Genomic DNA, 18,920 nt, shown 5'->3' on the forward strand with positions numbered 1-18,920 from the left:
TGACTGAAAACAACTTTGAGACTTCAGTCGCTTTTTATTGAATTACTAGACAGTGATCCATAATTTCTTTGCGCATCCTCAATACACCATAGTAGAAGAGTCATGGGTGAGAGGACCATCACTTATCTATGAGGATACATGCACTGATGCACACATACATGCGTGTGGAGACACACACACACACACACACACACACACACAGACACACACACACACATACATACACACACAGAGAAGATAATTGTGCTTTACAGAGATCCCATCTTTGTTTTTGTCTGAGGTTACTTCCTGATGATTTAGGAGAAGCTGAAGAGATAATTCCTGGTTTATGTATCTGACAGAAATTAACAAAACACACACACACACACACACACACACACACACACACACACACACACACACAGTCACACACACACATATTTGCAGAACATGGCTAAAAGGACATGCTCTCACAATGCACGGATAACTTAATTTCATATTTAACTTATTCCTCCTTGGTTTCATATTGACCTTATAAAGCTAAAATATCTATTTTATAAGCTTATTCCCCAGTTTTGGAACAAATATTAAGACAAAGGATTGGATTGTTGAACTGCAATAGTTGGTCATCACCTATGGAACAAGGGTTTTTTTGGGCACACCTGGTTCTTTCATCGTAGACTGCTGACACACATGTCGCCTCCTTATCTGAAATACTGAGACTGTGTAACCGGTAAAGGGTGATATTATTGCTTCACTGCTTCTCATGCACACAACTACGACACTATAGACTCTACAAATGGATTTGCGCAGTGCACTGTCTGGTGTGTAATTGCATTTCCTACCCTACCCGTGAACAATGATGCTACTCTGTAGGTGCTGTCAAGCATCACACTTGACTATATAGTAGAGTGGATTGCAGGTGTAAAGGTATAGTAGATGCTACAGCAGCAGTAAAGAATGAGATCTAACTCTGAATGTTCACGTGTACTATTGTAAGTTGTGTTTTCATATTAAACTCCAGTGTCTACTTGACAAACACTGACACACATACACACACAAAAACACACATACATTTGCTTTACAAGCCTTTTTCCTCCGCTTCCCAGCTTCACCCATACACTACAACAGTGAATTCTGAACATTGAGGTGACCCATCCATTTAGGATGTTTGGGTTTAAGAGCTGCTGGCACCGGCTTTGTCTGGTCTGCTGGGAAGACGAAAGAACAAAACAGAGACATTAAAAGCGGGTGTGTTTATGTATGGCTGACAGACTGCTGACACAAGGCCATTTCTCTTCCATGTGTGAACTTAGACGTCTTAGAGGACTTACTCTGTTCTGCCTGCTGCTGTTGGCTCCGGTCCGTACAGAAAACTATTCACTCTTGAATGAAAAAGGAAAAAAAATAGAGTGGTTGTCAGAGCAGCATTTATTGTTCAGAGGTGTTGAAATGCACTGGTATGTTGAGAATTTGAAGACATGCAACTTATGATTCAGTGCACAATTAATCAGCCAGAGCTTAGTGTGTGAATTCTGCAGCCTAGTTCCTACATTTATTATCAGTATAATAGATCACTCTGCAATGAGGACTGGCTCATTTATATTACTGTAATGATAAATGAGATGAAAGCAATGCATTTAGCATCTTTAGCAACTTTTTTCTGTCTCCTCCCTGTAATTGCAAGCATAGCCAAATCCAATTGGTCCTCATCCAGCAGAAGAGTCCCTGTGATCTAAAAGCGAGCCATCTGATAAATGAGCGCTCCAGCCAAGGATAAAACTGAGGCAGGGGCCACTGCCTCCGCAGAGGGAAGTAATGAGAAGCAGGAGAGTCTATGCTTACTTTGAGTTCTCCGCGGCTTCCTTCAGTTCCTTGTCAAGTCTAGGGGTGAGAGTTCAAAATGACAAGATGAATATAAAGTCATTTAAAAGGCAACTCAGACTTGGAGGAGGTGGAGGCAGGGTAGTGTTGGGGGGTGCAGGGTTAGAGGGACTCACCTAACAATGCACTCTGGGATCTGGATGCAATCCATGGGGATGAGTTCTTGCAGCTCATCCAGACTGCTCACATACTTTATCTTGCTGCTGAACTTGGCGCTGTGACAAAAGCAACAAGTTCAACAGGCACAGGTGTAAACACCGGCACACACACACAAGAAAAGCAAAGTGAAAGTAACCCACTTTAAAGGAACACAAACACAATCTGGGTGTGCTTTTTTTTGTTTTTAAAAACTTGTAGAAAAAGTGAAACTGCAGCATTTTAACCCAGTTATAGTTGGTGAACAAGCACATTAAAAAGTGGGATATGATTTTTACCTGATGAAGGGCTTGGTGATGGCTAGAACCGTCCTGATGAACCATGATGGATGAAGAATAATGAAGGATTTCAAATTCTTCCTGAGCCTGAAGACAAGACGTCATACGTTAGGTGTGTTTGTGTCCCGGTCGGAGTTCACTTTCATTCAAGAGAGCTACAAATTTACCGTGATATATCTCTCACGAAATCATAATGCAGTCACATAACAGGTGTAACTGAACAGGACATACCTTCTGTCAATCATCTGATAGCACTTCTTCAGCCAACCAAGGCCTGGCATTCTTCTGTGGGGAGTGGCTCCATTCAGGTACACGATCATGTAGTCCTCTGCTACCATCAGCTCCAGCGTGCTGATTACATATCTGAAGAAACACACACACACACACACACACATACACACACAGTCGTGTTTCCATCACTCAAGAAGACATTAAAATGACTTAAGTTCATTTCCTTGAGACTTACCCTAACCTTTACCTTAAACCAAGTCTTCACTCAAAAATGTAATGATTTACATTATGGGGACTTGCTTTTTGTCCCCAAAAGTCTCCACAATGTGAGGATGTAAACAGATTTATGTCCTCATTAGGAATACCTGGTGCACACACACACACACATAAACAAAGTGAAAACCTGGGAAGATTTTTTTCTGGAGTAACCTAAGTGAGTGACTGATTGACAGAGTGTGATTGTATTTTGCCCCCAAATTATATGTTTTCACTTCTTTCATTCGCTACTGACATTAGGTTATGTTACGTCTGATTGTGATGGGCAGGCCTGCTTTGACCATCTTGCACTGGGGCCCAGCGCTGAATTTCTCATTAAAAACTAAGCCAAAAATTCATATGACATCAAAACTAAAAGTTCATTCTACATCACTAGAACTAGAACAACTTATGCCTCTTGCAAAAAAAAATCTCACTAATTGGCAAAATTCATAATACCAAGAGAGAAAAAGCACTGTCACTAAAATAAAGACTATAACATTACAAATGTCAAAATGCAGGTACAACAAACATACATACTGCAAGTCATACCCTGAATTTAAAAACACCAGCAGAAGTTTTGAAATGTTTCTCCTCTCTGAAGTTTGCTATGAGAAATTCGTACAAATGTTGCTTCTTGGATGATCCGTTTAAGCTTTGAATTTCTCTTTTTCTCCATCTCTCCATCTGTCTCAGCAGCTCAATCAAACTTCTACCTCTCTAAAAATCCAATTCTCTGATTCTAACTCAAAGAAACAGTTCTCTGCATCTCATTTCTCTCCTCAACACCCCACCTTCTCTCCGTCTTCTCAGTCAGCAGGGAACTTCTTTTCTCAACTTCTTTGAAAATAAAGTTGACAATATCTGTGTCTCTGTTTCCGCAGTTAGTCCTTCCAGTTTCCTCAATAACTCCTTTAACTTCAGTGACTTTTGGCTCAGTCTGACTCTCCTCCTGATCCAATGTCATTTTCAAGCTTACAAATCAACACCGCTGATCCACTCGGTTTCGTGACTATTGTGATCATCTCCCACTGACATCAAACTGCATACCGTCCACCGCCCAGCTTTACTCCTCCTCGCAAAGATTCAGACCTCAAGCCATCTGGCATCAGAAGCTGCAGACACTATGGTTTACCTCCTTTCATTTCTATCCAAAACTCTTGGATATGCCAGCTTTCTCAATATCTTTCACAGAACAGCCTGTGGGATCCCAACCACACTGTCCAACCATGAAATGCAACTGTGCCAGCACTACAGTTGAGACATGGGGAGTCTTAGGAAACAGGCTAGACGATCGCTATATCAAGAGTTTTCTTTGCGCAGAAGGCCGTGGCTAATTAAGGAATTCGGCAGCATCTTTGACTCGCTAAATGTATTTTTAGAATAAAAGGAATCTTTTAAATAACCTCTTAATTTGTTTTGTATAAATCCAACAAGGACGGCATCAGGTTATCAGAGTAAATACCTCAATATCGATATTGCGACAATATTTTAGGGATGACTGTAAGTGCTTTCACAGAATATTTACACAATGAGATTTTTGATAAATAATCATCTGTGATGTGGATATTATGACTAATTGGTTAAAGGCAAATAATAGAACAGCTAGAGCAGTCTGGTAAGTTCAAAACATTACATTATTTTACTGTAATGCAGCCTTTAAAACCAGGAAAAGACAACACTTATGCCATATCACGATATTATGATATCCAAAATCTAAGACAATATCGCGATATCGATATTATATTGATATATTGCCCGGCTCCACGCTGAGATGTGTAAACTGCAGGTTGAGTTTACAGCAGTGGTAGGCAAATAATGGTTTGTGGGCAAAATTTGGCCCACAAGGCTCATATTAATACCAATGAATATGACCTCATAGCATGTAATAAACTTACACAATGAATAAACACAAATACATATTATAAAGTTTGCATTAAGTGAAGCAGACCATTGTTAACTGTGTGTGGATGAGCTATTAGATATATTTCTCAGGAATGTTCATGTTTATAAAGAACCCTAAAACTTACATACATACATACACATACTATTAATTAAAAGTAATCTACAGACAAAAAACATCTAAAATAACATATTGGTCTGTGTTTTCACTGTAAAACAGTGCTGAAACAAACTGGCCCATAGTTGAACCTAAATCTACCAGTGGCTCTGTGCAGATGTACTTATCACATCCGTGCTTTTAGTTAACATGCTGATGTTTAGCAGGTATCTTTACCAAGTTTGCCATCTTAGTTTAACGTGTTAGTGTGCTAATATTTGCTAATTAGCACTAAACACAAAATAGCTTAGGTCGATGGGAGTGTCAGTTTTGCAGGTATTTGGATGTAGATGAAATGTTTAGTTATCATCAAAGATTATAATTCATCCTGAGGGATGGCATAAATTTCATAACAATCCATCCAATTGTGGTACAGATTCTCAATTCATCCTCTGCGCACCATGAATGTCTGTAAGACTGTAAAACTGTTCAATATTTTCTAAGATATTTCAGTCTGGACCAACCAACTGGCCTCTAGTTTGCCTAAAAAGCCTGCAAGAGCAATAACTGTAACATTACGTTTATAAAGAAATTGAAACGGAATTGATTATCGAATATTAGTGATAGCCTAATGCGTACTGAAAAAGTAAATTGATTTGTTGTGTGTGCAGTTTTTATTAGCCAATGCAGAATACTCACAGGAAGAGATTCTCCATTATTTCATGGTAGTCCTCTCTGTCACTGTCTGGCAGGAAACAGGCAGCAAACACTATGATGGCATTCACTCCGTTGGCATAGTAGCCTTGATAAAAAAAACACATAAAAATAAAAGTAATAATTCAACTTGACCTTGTTCCATTGTTGGTGAGATCTTGGCCTTAATTAGCGTAGTTTTCATAATTTGATTGCTCTCTTATTTTCCTCTTTTTTACTCTATTTATCTGTCAATCTGTCTCTTTTGTCAGACTGTCTCTCTGTCCTGTTTCTTCTCACTACTTTTCAGATTAATGTAATTTCCCCTTTATTCACCAACCCATTCATCTCTAGATTTGGTGTCACTCAGACAGAGGGTCTTTTATCTAAATGACAGAGCTTGTGATTGTATTGACTTTTCAGTGACAGACTATGTGTTTCCACGGGACGACTGAGGGAAGAAAATGCCCAAACTGCTATGGTTAGCGGTGCGATTTCCACCTGTAACGCTGGTTATAAGGCTCCACAGAGAGAAGAAGAGAAGAATGCGGGCCTCTACCTGTGAAACCAAAGCTACAGATGAGTGACAAATGAAAAGATAAACCATCGTAAACTGTTTTGTAATGGGTTGAGTTACCACGAGACTCCAGATTAGCGTCACCGCTGCCTAATCTTTGCCCCAAATCTCTGGAACTCTACTGGAGGAATGACAACCATTCTTTCAAAATATGTTACCTCATTTCGGTGGTTTGATGATGGCAGCGGAGAGAGCTCTGTCTAACGTGTTCGATGGGGTTGAAATCAGGTCACCGCAAAGGTTACAGCAAATCATTTATATCATCTACACACTCAAACCATTCAGTGACCCCTTCATTCCTTAAATGGAAGCATCTGAATCAATTTTCCACTTATCTATTCTGGTTTTTCTTTTAACGTATCATCTGTCTGTCTGCTTGTAGTGAATTGTTTTGTATCGCAGCAGCCACCCTTCATTAAACACTCAGGGTATATTATTGTGAAGTGGCCTTTGACAATTTTCCACCTGAATCCTATTGCTCTAATGTGCAAAGGACGTGTGGAAATGAGACATAAAAAGTTTCCACTGTGCTTTGTGGATTTCCCTCCCTGACAGCTACCGGATGATGTAAAACCATCATCAGTTGGCTTCATCTACAGCATGAACAGTATTTCCTCATTTTTGGTTGGCCCGCCTCCATGGTTAGATGAGGCATCATTGTGCAATCTCAATAGCTCAGAAGTGGCTGTCAGCTCAAAAACAATAGATGATTGTTATACGGTACACAAGAGATCATGACTTTTAAACACTAATATGTTGTTATTTCTGGAATCAGATATTCAGGCCGAGTGAAAACCGAAACCGAAGAATGTGCGTTCCAACTGTAAACACCTCCATAGTAGTTCTTCTCAATAGATGTTGTCAGTTTCAGACATTTTTGAGTTTGATTGTTTACTAAGTTCGACAGTCAAGGCTTAAAACAAACAAGGATCATGCTTTTACTATTTTAGCTCCAACGCTGTGGAACAAACTCTCCCTCAGTATCAGATCAGCTGCCTCAGTTTTAAAAAGCTATTACAAACCCACCTGTACACACTAGCATTTGCGTAACCTTTTTAGTGTCTACATCAATGGTTTTATATTGTCTCTTTGTTGACCACTCCTTCAAATCCTTGTTTTTATTGTATTTTCTGTGTATGTTGTTCATTTAAATTTAGTTTTATTTCTCCATATTCTCTATTTCTATGTTGAAATATGTATGCTGAAATTGCACATATATTTAATGGTGTTGTATGTTGAAAAGCATCTTGTATCTCAGGTTTTAAAAGGCGTTATAAAAATACTTACTTACTTTTGTATGTCTGTATCTTTGTGCCAGCAGCACTGACATGTGATTAATACCTACGGGCCAGATCCCAGCTGTCCCAGAGCTCAGAATTTGCAATGAATACTACTATATACTATAGTATTGTAGGACAGGTATTAAAGGATAGGTTCCTATGTTTTTCATGTCTATCTTAAAACAATGACTCAGCTAAACTTTCAATTCAATTTGGATTTTGTACCTCATTTCATCAGAATCGCAACAGGAAGTGATTTCTTCATAACGCGCATGAGCAGGAGGAACTATTACAGCAACCAAAAACAGTTTCTTTTATATATGGGGATGTGAGTGTTGTTTTAAGAGAGACTTGAAAAAATGTGAACCTATCCTTTACTGGACAGAGAGAATTAAAAATGGCATTTCTTTAGCCAATACTGGGTAGATCTGAAAAATATTTGCATTTGTAAATATTCATAATGATCAAGATGAACATAAAATCCATATTTATGATGGTGATGTGGTTCTTTAATAGTTACCTCCATGAGAGATGACTCTCATGTAAGGCTCAATGATCTTCATGTTGATGCGATGCTCCTGTTCCCCAATGATGACTGTCCTCCATAGCTTGCTGTCCTGACGCTCCTCCTCAGCGCTGTATGTCGGGATTGGATTGTACGGCTCACTTGTCCCACTCCTACTGGCTGCATTGGGGTCTGAAATGAAAAAAGACCAAATACTAACTTGTAGTCAGCCTAGGTGGTTTGGAGGATTACAACCCAAACATAATAACATCAACTACAATCTCTCTGTGATAAAAAAAAGGCACCTCTTGCCTTCTTTAGGATCATGATGATTCAGGATTACAGGGGTTCAAACTGACTGTTTGTATTCTGAATGACCAACCTTCCCAGTCCATTTCATGGTCTGTGTAGTCGAGATAATCCCCTTCATCTGGAGTGTCGAGGTCGTCGACGTTAATGTCAAGATCATCTGGCGTTTCCCCCAAATCATCCTCACTCTGGTCCAGTGACAGGCTGATACGAGGGGCAGATAGCTTTTTTCTTTGGGTGGGACCTCCTTGTAGGGGTAGAGAGGTAGGAGGGACTGCCAAAAAAAGACACAATATTAAAAATACATATGTGCTCTGAATCAGAGCAATGGTTGACCGTACTCACACTTACCTGGTCTGCCTTCGCCCCCCTCAGGATTCATTTTACTCTCTGACACCAGGTGCATCCACAGGAGGACCTATGAGAGGATAATTACAGTTAGTCATTATGGATTCGTATTACACGACAACAAACGTGGAGAGTACTCAGACTATAGTAAATCCATCCACCGTGATTACGCTACATCTAGTGATTTGCAAACAAGAGCATTAATCTGATTTTAGAGCAAGGTAGGCCCGCTGTTAGATGGAGAGTGAGGCCAGAGTAAAAACTTGTAAAGTCTGAGTATTGTTATCACAAATTGAACTTATGCGAAACTTAAAAAACACCAGTTTTTAAGTACAAGTATAGATGTGAGGTTGATGTATTTTTCTTCACTACAATTCAAAAGAAATACTGTACTTTTCATTCCCCTACATTTATTTGACAGATTTGGTTACTAGTTATGTTACAGATTAAGATTTTAAATACAAAACATATAATAACTTCATAAAATATGATGCACTGTTACAGATTAAGCTACCCAACAGTATATAAAACAGTTAAACATTAGTCCCACTATGACCAATGTTACATGTTAATGCATCAGCAATAATAATCCAGTAGTATTATATTACAGTACATTTTACTAATAATATATACTTTTACTTCAGTGACATTTTGAATGCATGACTTTTAATGGAGTATTTATTTTTACATTGAATTATTGCTACTTTTACTTAAGTAAAGGATCTAAATACGTCTTCTACCACTGAAAACTACTTCCTTAACTTCTCTACAAGAAAAATAGTAAATAAATAAAAGTAGTCAGTCTACTGTTGTAATTCAGAAATACTATGGTGCTATCCATATGATTTTTTATATAGTCAATAAAACCTGATAATTCTCCCATTTGATCTTTTAATTTTTTGTGCATCTACACAGAACCAGAACTGAAAACCAGACAAACCTGCGAATATAATGTTGCTGACCAGAAAAAGACAAAAAATGTTGTCAGTGACTCCACAAACAACAACAGACTGTGGACTACAAAGCATAAGTAAAAGAAGCACCCAAACACCAACACGTGTGAACACATGGTGTATTGATTTTACTTGTCTTAACGGATAGATTTCCATCTCATCTCAGAGCAGGGGGGAGTAAAGACGAGAGTGGTAAGGTGGTAGGGGAGAAAGGAGGGGGAGGGATGAGGGAAATGGGAACAATTTTGAGGTTAAAGGTCATCTTCCACTGTGAATAATCCTTCTATTTAAATTGGAGCAGGGGGATGCTGAGAGGTGGTAGGAGGGGGGGGAGGAACAGGACTTGTTACATCATGACAAGCTCTCTCCCCTCCTCGCTGCCTTCTTCTATTGCAAATCGAATGCTTGCACGCTCGCCTGAGCACAGATTGGTCTGAGATGCAAATTCACAGTGAGTCACGTTTGCTCATACGTATGAAAAAGAAATATCCTTGTTCCTCCTCTGTAGAGTCTGCCTGGAACAAGGAAAATGTGTTTGCATTAGCAACTGTAACAGAAAAAAACACTGAACGGTTGATTCTGGTACAGTGGAGATGACATGTCATACCGATGATTCACAGGAAGGCGTACGTGTGCATGCACGCCCACTTACATATACACACACACACACACACACACACACACACACACACAGATTAACAAACTCTTCCATTGCAGAAAAACAAAAGCAGCATCAGCTGTTATGTGCAGCCTCCATGGAGGATGCTGAGCTGCTTCAAATCCACTTCCACAGCACAGCACAGGACCACAGTGCTGATGACAGCAGCCCCTCCCTCCCTCCCCCTCTCTTCCTGTCTGCTGGCTGTGAGAAAAAAAAAAAAGGAAAAGAACATATCCCTCTTTCTCTTCTTTTTATTTTCACAGAATAAAAGCCATCTACTCACCACTGCTGGGGCACGGGAATCTCTGTCCTCCTGTGTCTCAGATCATGGATGTACTTCCAAGTTCTCTGCCTATTTCCTGCTCCCAGCCTCTCGATGGAGATGCTCAGCTTACAAACAGCTCACAGCTTCCACCATTTTGTAGTCACATGATCTGGGCCATTACCAAATAAGGGCGATCACCTGCTATAGCAGCTCTCTGCACAGCAGCTTCCTCAGGCAGTGCAACTGAATGGGGATGTAGGAGGGTGTGTTTGTGTGTCATTATTATCCTCAACTGGGGGGGATAAACTCTGTGTATATGTGTAGGCGCCGTTGTGTTATTGCTACCCAGGAGGAATGTGGGACTGCAATTAATGCCTGACAGTAGATTTGTTAGCCTGGCTGTGCAGCTATAAGATTTTATTAGCCCTTAGGGTGCAAAAAAGCAATAACAATCAGAAACGAGAACATTGTCAGCTTCATGCACTGATAATATTCACATGCTTTACCACATGCTGGTAGAAAAATAGTGACGGATCCAAAGCAAATATCTGATGCTTACCATTCTACTGTTTGCAAGCCAACTTCAAATGTGTCCTTTATACTCTACATTAGACCTGAACTTTTCAACCCTTAAACAAGCAAATGGTAACCACAAAGCTGATAAAATCAATAGTACCTAGACAGTCTCCACTTCCGTGTGGAAACCCCCATTGTTCTCTCTCACCGGTCAAACCTCATAGAATGGCTCTTTTCACCTACCACCATTGAGCTGCAACACTTGTACAGGAAGACAGAGACCAGCCAAGTCAGACCTTTGCACATTGCTGACTATTGTTTGATACAAAGGTTGTTACCACAGCATGCCAATAAGGATGACCACGCCTGGAGCTCAAAAATAGAATAGAGACGTTTAAAAAAAAAAAAAAAAAAAAAAAAAAGATTTTAGTAGTTAATCAGTGCCATGCATCTATGGTCATATATCATTAGATGGATTATAAATTTCTGTATGGAGACCTCCGTTTTTTCATATTCTTTAATGTTAAAATAGAGCTCTGTAAGTGACAAGACAGATAAGGAACACAGCAGAACTCAGTTTGTCCAAAAAAAAAACACAATTTACATGTGACTCTAATATCTGTATTTTAAAGTTAGTTTAAAAAAAAATCATGCTGTTGTAGTACATATTAACATAAATATAAACTAAGGCACTGTAGTTCCCTGCAGGCTACTCTTTTACTTCCTCCTCCTGGAGCTGTAAGGCAGGTTGGGTTGCATTCCTACTAGATAAAACTTTGTCAGACCAGTTTGATACCATTTACTGATTCTCTGTCACAGTAATGCCTTCCTGTAACAGTTCAGTGTAACAATTAACTGACAATGCAGTTTTCTCTCAGGTAGTGATACAAAATGTGTTTGTTTGTTTTTTTTAACATTTCATGATGAACTGTATTGTTACAAAAAATGGCACTTATTGTACTGTCTGCTACAGTACTGAGATAAATGTGCCTTACCTGACACTGCTGTCTGATTGCCTCTCTTTGATGTTTTTGAACCAGCTTCAACCAACAGCACATTACAGATAAAAAGTCCATAAAAGTGTTACAACATTTGACTGTAACCAACTTTCTTGCCGCTAAATGTGAAAGTGTCACTTTGTCCAGCAACCTCGCCTATTCCAGGTTGAACTTTTCAAGGTTTTCTCTGAAGAGAGTATCTTTGACGGCTTTGAAGACAATCCGGATATTCTCCGTGTCCGTGGCACAGGTGAAGTGTGAGTAAAGGGGTTTATGGCGCCCGCTGTGTTGCTCCACATACATTTGCAAGATGAACTTTTTCGCAGGTTCGGCATCACATCGAGGCCCTGTGGGAGTAGCAAATCAAGATTTCAGACGCAACCATCATCACTGAAAGTTTCAAACAACTGTAATTTTGCAGCTCTTTTTTCGTTGCATTGTCGCAATTTCATACTCAGAATTCAGGCGCTCAAATTAAATGGCGGACAGTAAACATAGCACACTAAATAGTAAATTGGGATTGATTTCGGACACAGCAATAAATGCTGTGTTAATGAACAAACAGCAAAAGGAGATAGCATGCTTTACCAGTATACGCCGGGAAGTAGGCTGCCAAATGAGACTTCATGATTTTCTCCATCAGCAGGTCTGTTTTGTTGAGGAAGAGGATGGTGGAGGACTCTTGGAACCACGGGTATGAGAGAATGGTCTTGAACAAGGCGACGCTCTCTCTCAGTCGATTCTGAAGAAAGAGGGGCAGATAATCTTAGACATTCAAAAAGTGTCAACTGATCGGACAATGAAAAATGCATGGAAATAAATAAAGGCAGAATTTTGGACAGCAAATATTGACAAGAAACAAAAAATTAAGAATCAAATCATAATTTTGAAGCACAACAGACTGAGAGGCTTTTGAACTTACATCATTCTTACTCTCGTAAAGGACCTGATCGTACTCGCTGAGGGCCGCCAGGAATATGACAGAGGTGACATTCTCAAAACAGTGAATCCATTTCTTCCTCTCTGAACGCTGACCACCCACATCTACCATCCTAGAGACACATGACCATCAAGGTCAATGGAAGGAAAACATACAATTTCCTAGATTAGTAAAGGAATAATTTGGCATTTTGAGAAATATGCTAGAGATCGATACCACTCTCTCAGTCTGTCTGGTAAAAATGAAGGTAGAGCTTAGCTTTAGCTGAGTTTAGCATGGAATGGAAAGAGAAAGAAAGCAGAGAGAAACAGCTAGCCTGGCTCTGACTCTCTGTTCAGCATGTCTAAAGCTCACTTATTAACGTCATATCTCATTTGTTTAATCTATACAGAAAAGCAAAAATGACGAATTCTGGTTTTATGAGGGAAACTGCATTTCTGTTTGTATTGAATTTAATTAACATGTCAAATACTGAGCTTTAGAGGTGCCGATAAGCTTCTTTCAGACTTCAGACAGAGCCAAGCTAGCTGTTTCCCTCTGTTTCCAGTCTTTATGCTAAGCTAAGGGCCTCTAGCTTCATATTTAGACTACAAGTTACAACCTCCTCATCTCACTCTGAAAGAAAGCAAATAACCATATTTCCCAAAATGTCTATTTCTTTGACAGATGCACTCTCTTAATGTGTTATAGCAACCAATAGCTTCACCAAATCCCCACATTTCCTCAGTTGAATTTCAAAAACCAAGAAGTAATTTGGGGAGCTTGGATTTGAAGTCACTGTAGAGTGTTATAACCAATTCATGTGCTATTTTAGCCAGAAAATCATTTTCAAATTTTACTTTCTTTTTCTTGTCATTTGATAAAGTACAATACCTTACCTGAAGATAACTTTTGAAAGGTCAAAGGGGTACTCTATGATGCCCGTGGTGGGGACCCTGACCCTCAAGATGTCCTGCAGAGTGGGGATGTAGTGGGGGTCTGTGATTCTGCCCAGATCACTAAAGTAACTGTAAAGTTAACAACAATGAAACCAGTTCAATATCCTGACACAAACCTGACTAGATAAAAAGGGAACATCATGCAGAAATGTAAACTCATTATGTGCATTTAGTTTTATTCATATGAATTCAAACTCTTGAATTTGAGCAGATGAGTGCATGATTAAGCATTGAAAAAGCTTTGGTTCTCGGGAGAAGCCTTGGGTTCATGCTAATGATTTCATCTGAGATATATAAAAGTCTTACTATTTGGCAGAGTCAGATAACTGGAATTCCCTCCTGCGATCGTAGCACCTTTGAACACCGTGGTCATTCCACACTCTCTTAATGGCTTCCACCTGCCAGGACTGCAAAGTGGACACCTGGTCTGCCTCCACTTGGCTCAGCTTCTCTGCGTGGCTCTGACACATACGAAACACCCACAGGGGATTATTATATTTGACTGACCTATAAACAGGCACGAGAGGATGAAAACTGCAACACAACTCTTTCTAGAACTAGATGGTTTTTTAGACACCAACAAAAAAATCTGAGGTGGTAAAAGAGGTTTACAGATGCTCATTTTTAGCCACAGTAGCTGCATGTCTCTGTGGATAGCAATGTTCACCACTTTGATCGAGACTGATGTCTATACTTCTGGATCAAATGCCATGAAATTAGGTACAGATAATCATGGTTCCCAGACGAACTATCCTAATGACTTGATCGCCTGACCTTTCCTCTAGCGCCACCACGAGGTTGACATTCATAGTTGGATGGATTGTCATGAAATTTAGTGTACACATTCAGGTCCCTCTCAAGACTAATTTTTAATGACTGTGGTGATCCATTAACCTTAAATTTAGCACCATCATCAGGTAAAAATCCAAAATGTGTCCAATACTTTGGTTTATAATCAAACACCTGCAAAACTATCAGCCTCAGCTGATTATTTGAAATTCAACTACAAATATAGCTATAAAAAATACTGTCTTTTGTGATATATTGTTATTTGATCTTTTTTTCAGCATGTTAACATTGTCATAGTGAGCATGCCTCATAGAACAGCTAACATGGCTGAAGACTCTTGAGTCTTGTTAAACCTCAAGGGGTTTCAAATGCTATGTACAGGAGCACATAAGTATTGCCTTTTTTTAAAAACGTGTACAATTCCTCACAATGTTCTGGTCATCGATGTAATCAATCTGTAGAGTCTTCATGGCGTCGATCAGGGCTTGGATGGCTGTGACGATGTTCTGAAACACCAGCCGAGTGAAACCTTTCCTGTCAGCTTCACTGTATCCACTGCCATGGATGATCCTCATCTGTTTGATGAAAGTGCTCTTCCCACTTTCACCAGTCCCTAGGCAAATGAGATGAATAAGACGGAAGGATGAAAAATGAAATAAGATCAAAGCAATGCCAAAAATAGGACATCTGTGACATGCACAAAAAAAAATCATCTGAACATCAATCAGTTGCAGCTAAACAGGATTTTGGCAACAAAACAACAACAAAAAGACTGCATTCTTAAGATCGCAAGAATATTTTCAAAAGTTAAAGTTTCACAGGTTTTAATAGTTTTTTTCCCTCATAAATGTATGTGTGAGTATGGGTGCATATATGTGTGGTTTCTTATATGTCTGTAGGAAACACCTCCTCCTGTTAACACTCAGCTGCAACAGCATATAGATATAAGTATAACAGTATAAAAAGGCTCATATTTTTATTCATTTTTTATTCAAGAAAATCTGCATAGTAAAAAAAATGTCACAGTGGACCCTCCGCAAGCAATAAAAAACAATATATATATTTAAAAAAGTATTTGTTATGTATTTAATCATGTTTTTTTTCTCATAGTGCTGCCAAATACAAATGTGCTGCATAGATTGATCCATACAAGTCCATATGTCCATCAACAGCCATGTGTCCTTGAGACAAACACTGAACTGCTTCCTGCTCACTTGGTTGTAAATTATGCTCGATAAGAGTGTCAGCTGTGCACCTAAAATGCCTAAAAATGTTAACCATTAGACTGACCTTTGCAGGAGGTTATTGTTCTCCAAACAGGCTAACTCAAGTTGAAGTTTAAAGTAGTGCTGACCTTTAAAGCAAAGTCCTTCATGTCTAATGTATTGTTTCCAACATAACCAGCGTTCGAGCTTCTATAAATGGGCTGTGTTGGTAGTGCAGGAGGAAAAAGCAGGAGTCATCTGAAGCTGTTATGAGCTATGTCAAAATGTCGCTCTGCACTGTATGATTCATTTATTCTCTTTTTATGTTCTGCACTTTGCATTTTTTTTAACTTACCTGTCATCTGTGTATATTTTATTGACATAACATGGCATTTAAAATGAAAATTCTCATTAGAGACTCTGATGTTGAAGTCCTAACAAAGCTACAGCCTCAATGCATGTAGGTCATGTCTATGAAAGTGAGATGTTATGAAAAAATGCAGTCTACTTTGTTTTGAATGAGGAAATAAATGAGCTGAATGTTATCAAGAGGCTGACTCATCAGGGCTCCATCAACTATTTGAAGAATGCAAGCGTAACCTGTCCCTGCTTTAAAGGAACAGTACAGCCAAACACTCATACAAAAGCCTTGTTTTGTTTTTGTGTTTTTAAAGAGCGTCATTTATTCATCCAGATACTTTTCTTGTTATTTTCTGGGTGAGTCAGCTCACCTCAATACATTGGCACTCAAAGGCACTTGACTTCAGGAGAGCAAAAAATACACTCACGTCACTATCTTTCCAGAAATAATGACATTATTCACAATCTGCGAGCCTGAATGATGTCATTGAAAACTAATTTCTACCAAAAACCACCCATCGTCTATCTCTACACTCCTGATGAGTTTTTAGGGACAGCAATGTCGGTCTATCAGACGATTGGTAGGTTTACCACTGCGCCCCAGACTGAAACATCTCAAAAACCTTGGATGGATGAAATTTTGATGACCTTGTTCTACATGGAGGATGAAGTCTATCGATTTTGGTGATCCCCTGACTTTTCATCAAACACCACCCTCAGGTTGACATTTTTGGTTTTCAATGAAATGTCCCAACAGCTATTGCATGGATTGCCATGACATTCAGTACATACATTCATGTCCCTGTGTGGTTGAATAATCCAGTAATAAATACACATCTTGTTCAACTGTAACTTTGCAAATCATTATGGTCATAATTCATTAAAAATCTTAAAATAAATAAATGAAAATTCTACCGATATGCTTTTTTAACAATATCGGCATCTGCCACTAAAATCACAGACTATCTAAGGCTGGGTATCAGTACTCAATACCTTTAAAGTATCAACCCAGTACCAAGTAGTATTGAAACTTCTCCAGTCAAACAATACCTGCACTCGATCCTTTTTGTACACAGATCTAGAAAACAATGACTATTTGTGTGGTTTTGCTCACAGCCAATCACCGCAAGTGTTCTTCAATTTAATGCAACGTGTGATTGGCCCACTACTGCAGCATCTACAACCCATACAGTCTGTGGTGATAATACTTCATTGTACAGTTTTGTACAATTATTTAATCAATATTTTAATGATCTAAACACTTTCAAAATGTATTCGTGTAAAAAAATAACTTGGATGGGAGGAAGTGGTGGCATTTTAGGGAACTGAATTCTATTCTTCTATTCACATGATGGGTATCAAATGAAGAAGGAAAAAAAAGGTATCAAATTAAGTTCTCTATTGGTATCAGTATCACTTTAAGGGTACTGGTATTGGTACTGGTACTGTAATTTTTACCAGCACTAAGACTATCACAGGAAATTCTTAATTTACAGGAAAATGGGTAGTTTATATAATTTAGGGGAAAAAAATGTTAGTAATTATCTGAGTTAAACCCAGCTATGCTGGACCCTTAATAACACTGATTGTATCAAAATGTAGATAATTATTGCAGTTACATCCTGTTCTGTATGAAGTGAGTTTATAGCAACCTAATTAATTTTATAGCCAAAATTTAAATTGAGAATTTTGTAAAAGAATGTCTTAATGTGCAATTGGACATCCTGAGTGCCAGTTTTTGGTGTATCAGAGGGTGAACATGTGTTAGTTAATTATTTTCAAAACTTTTCAGTCGCGGCTCAGTGAACATATGTGGGAGTTAATTACCAAACTATGACACTCACCTAAAAGCAGCAGCTTCAGCTCCCGGTGAGATTCTCTTTTATCACGACGAAGTTGTCTCTCTATCTCTCTGTGTATCCTAAGCCTCTCATTTTCTTCAGCAGACAGGCAGCATTCCTCCATGGTCACACGTACACCTTTACAAGCTGTTTTCAGTTAAACTACGGCACAGCTGACGGGCATTAGTGAAATGAATGGATAATGATTTTTTTTTTCGGACCTTGCAGGGAAACTTCTGTCCCGGAACAGGTGGGCTGGCGACTTTCTGCAGTCATTCTTCCTCATGCAAGATCCAGTTCAGGTGCATTTCACATTCCTGGTGTGCAAGGGAGGCGGGCGGATGGGCAGGCTCTAACTGAGAGGCAGTGTGAGTTTATGTGGACAAATCATGTGTATCTGCTTACAGGTTTATACTCCCATGGGCCGCTGAATTTGAAACTCTTTCCTCACAATGAGGTAGAGTGCAGGAGGGTAAACATAATGGCGGGCAGCCAGCTTCAATGTACTACAACAGCTCTGTTTATAAAATTCTGTCTGGTATCAAGCAACTGTTTATGCAGCCTAAGTTTTAAGGTTTTTTCTTTTAAAATACATATCATCTGAATATCAATGTTCTATGTACACAAGAAGTATGCTTAAGTAAACACATTTAGGGGGTAATTAAATCATTACAGACTACAACTTTGATAGTATAAAACTAAATGTAAAATCTTGTGAGGGGCATCCTCGCCCACGAACTGGGGAAGATAACCCCCTGCCGGCGGAAGAAACTCCCTTGGGGCCATTTTGCCTCACGAGTCATTTTGATCTATACAAACTTGGTATTTATGCATAAGATTAACTTTATTTTCAAATTTTGACCGGCCATACTCATACAGCATACATTTTGAATAATACATACAGAAATTATTTAAGATTTGTTCTTAAAAATTATAACTTTATTATCATTGATATTTAAA

General features: G+C 38.9%; 2 protein-coding genes across 3 annotated transcripts; both read right to left on the reverse strand.

The window, feature by feature from the left end:
* Positions 1-14: 14 nt before the first annotated feature.
* Positions 15-10,561, reverse strand: prune2 (prune homolog 2 with BCH domain). Of its 2 annotated transcripts, none has more exons than XM_044332702.1 (11): positions 10,392-10,561; positions 8,498-8,564; positions 8,220-8,420; positions 7,853-8,029; positions 5,482-5,584; positions 2,529-2,660; positions 2,298-2,384; positions 1,980-2,078; positions 1,825-1,863; positions 1,314-1,364; positions 15-1,187 (listed from the first exon to the last, which is right to left on the reverse strand). In XM_044332702.1, the coding sequence occupies exons 2-11, from the start codon at positions 8,550-8,552 to the stop codon at positions 1,157-1,159; spliced, it is 975 nt and encodes a 324-aa protein (XP_044188637.1). In that variant the 5' UTR covers positions 8,553-8,564; positions 10,392-10,561; the 3' UTR covers positions 15-1,156. The 2 variants fall into 2 exon arrangements, with proteins under 2 accessions (XP_044188637.1, XP_044188636.1); XM_044332701.1 differs by having other exon boundaries at positions 15-1,190; positions 10,392-10,559.
* An 844-nt stretch (positions 10,562-11,405) lies between these two features.
* On the reverse strand, positions 11,406-18,803 carry LOC122968451 (guanine nucleotide-binding protein subunit alpha-14-like). Its single transcript, XM_044333691.1, has 8 exons — positions 18,182-18,803; positions 17,964-18,098; positions 14,983-15,167; positions 14,072-14,226; positions 13,706-13,834; positions 12,810-12,939; positions 12,476-12,629; positions 11,406-12,234 (listed from the first exon to the last, which is right to left on the reverse strand). Exons 1-8 carry the CDS (start codon positions 18,234-18,236, stop codon positions 12,044-12,046), a joined length of 1,134 nt encoding a protein of 377 aa, XP_044189626.1. The 5' UTR covers positions 18,237-18,803; the 3' UTR covers positions 11,406-12,043.
* Positions 18,804-18,920: the final 117 nt, after the last annotated feature.

Source organism: Thunnus albacares, chromosome 18, assembly GCF_914725855.1.
Source record: "Thunnus albacares chromosome 18, fThuAlb1.1, whole genome shotgun sequence".
NCBI classification, from domain to species: Eukaryota; Metazoa; Chordata; class Actinopteri; order Scombriformes; family Scombridae; genus Thunnus; species Thunnus albacares.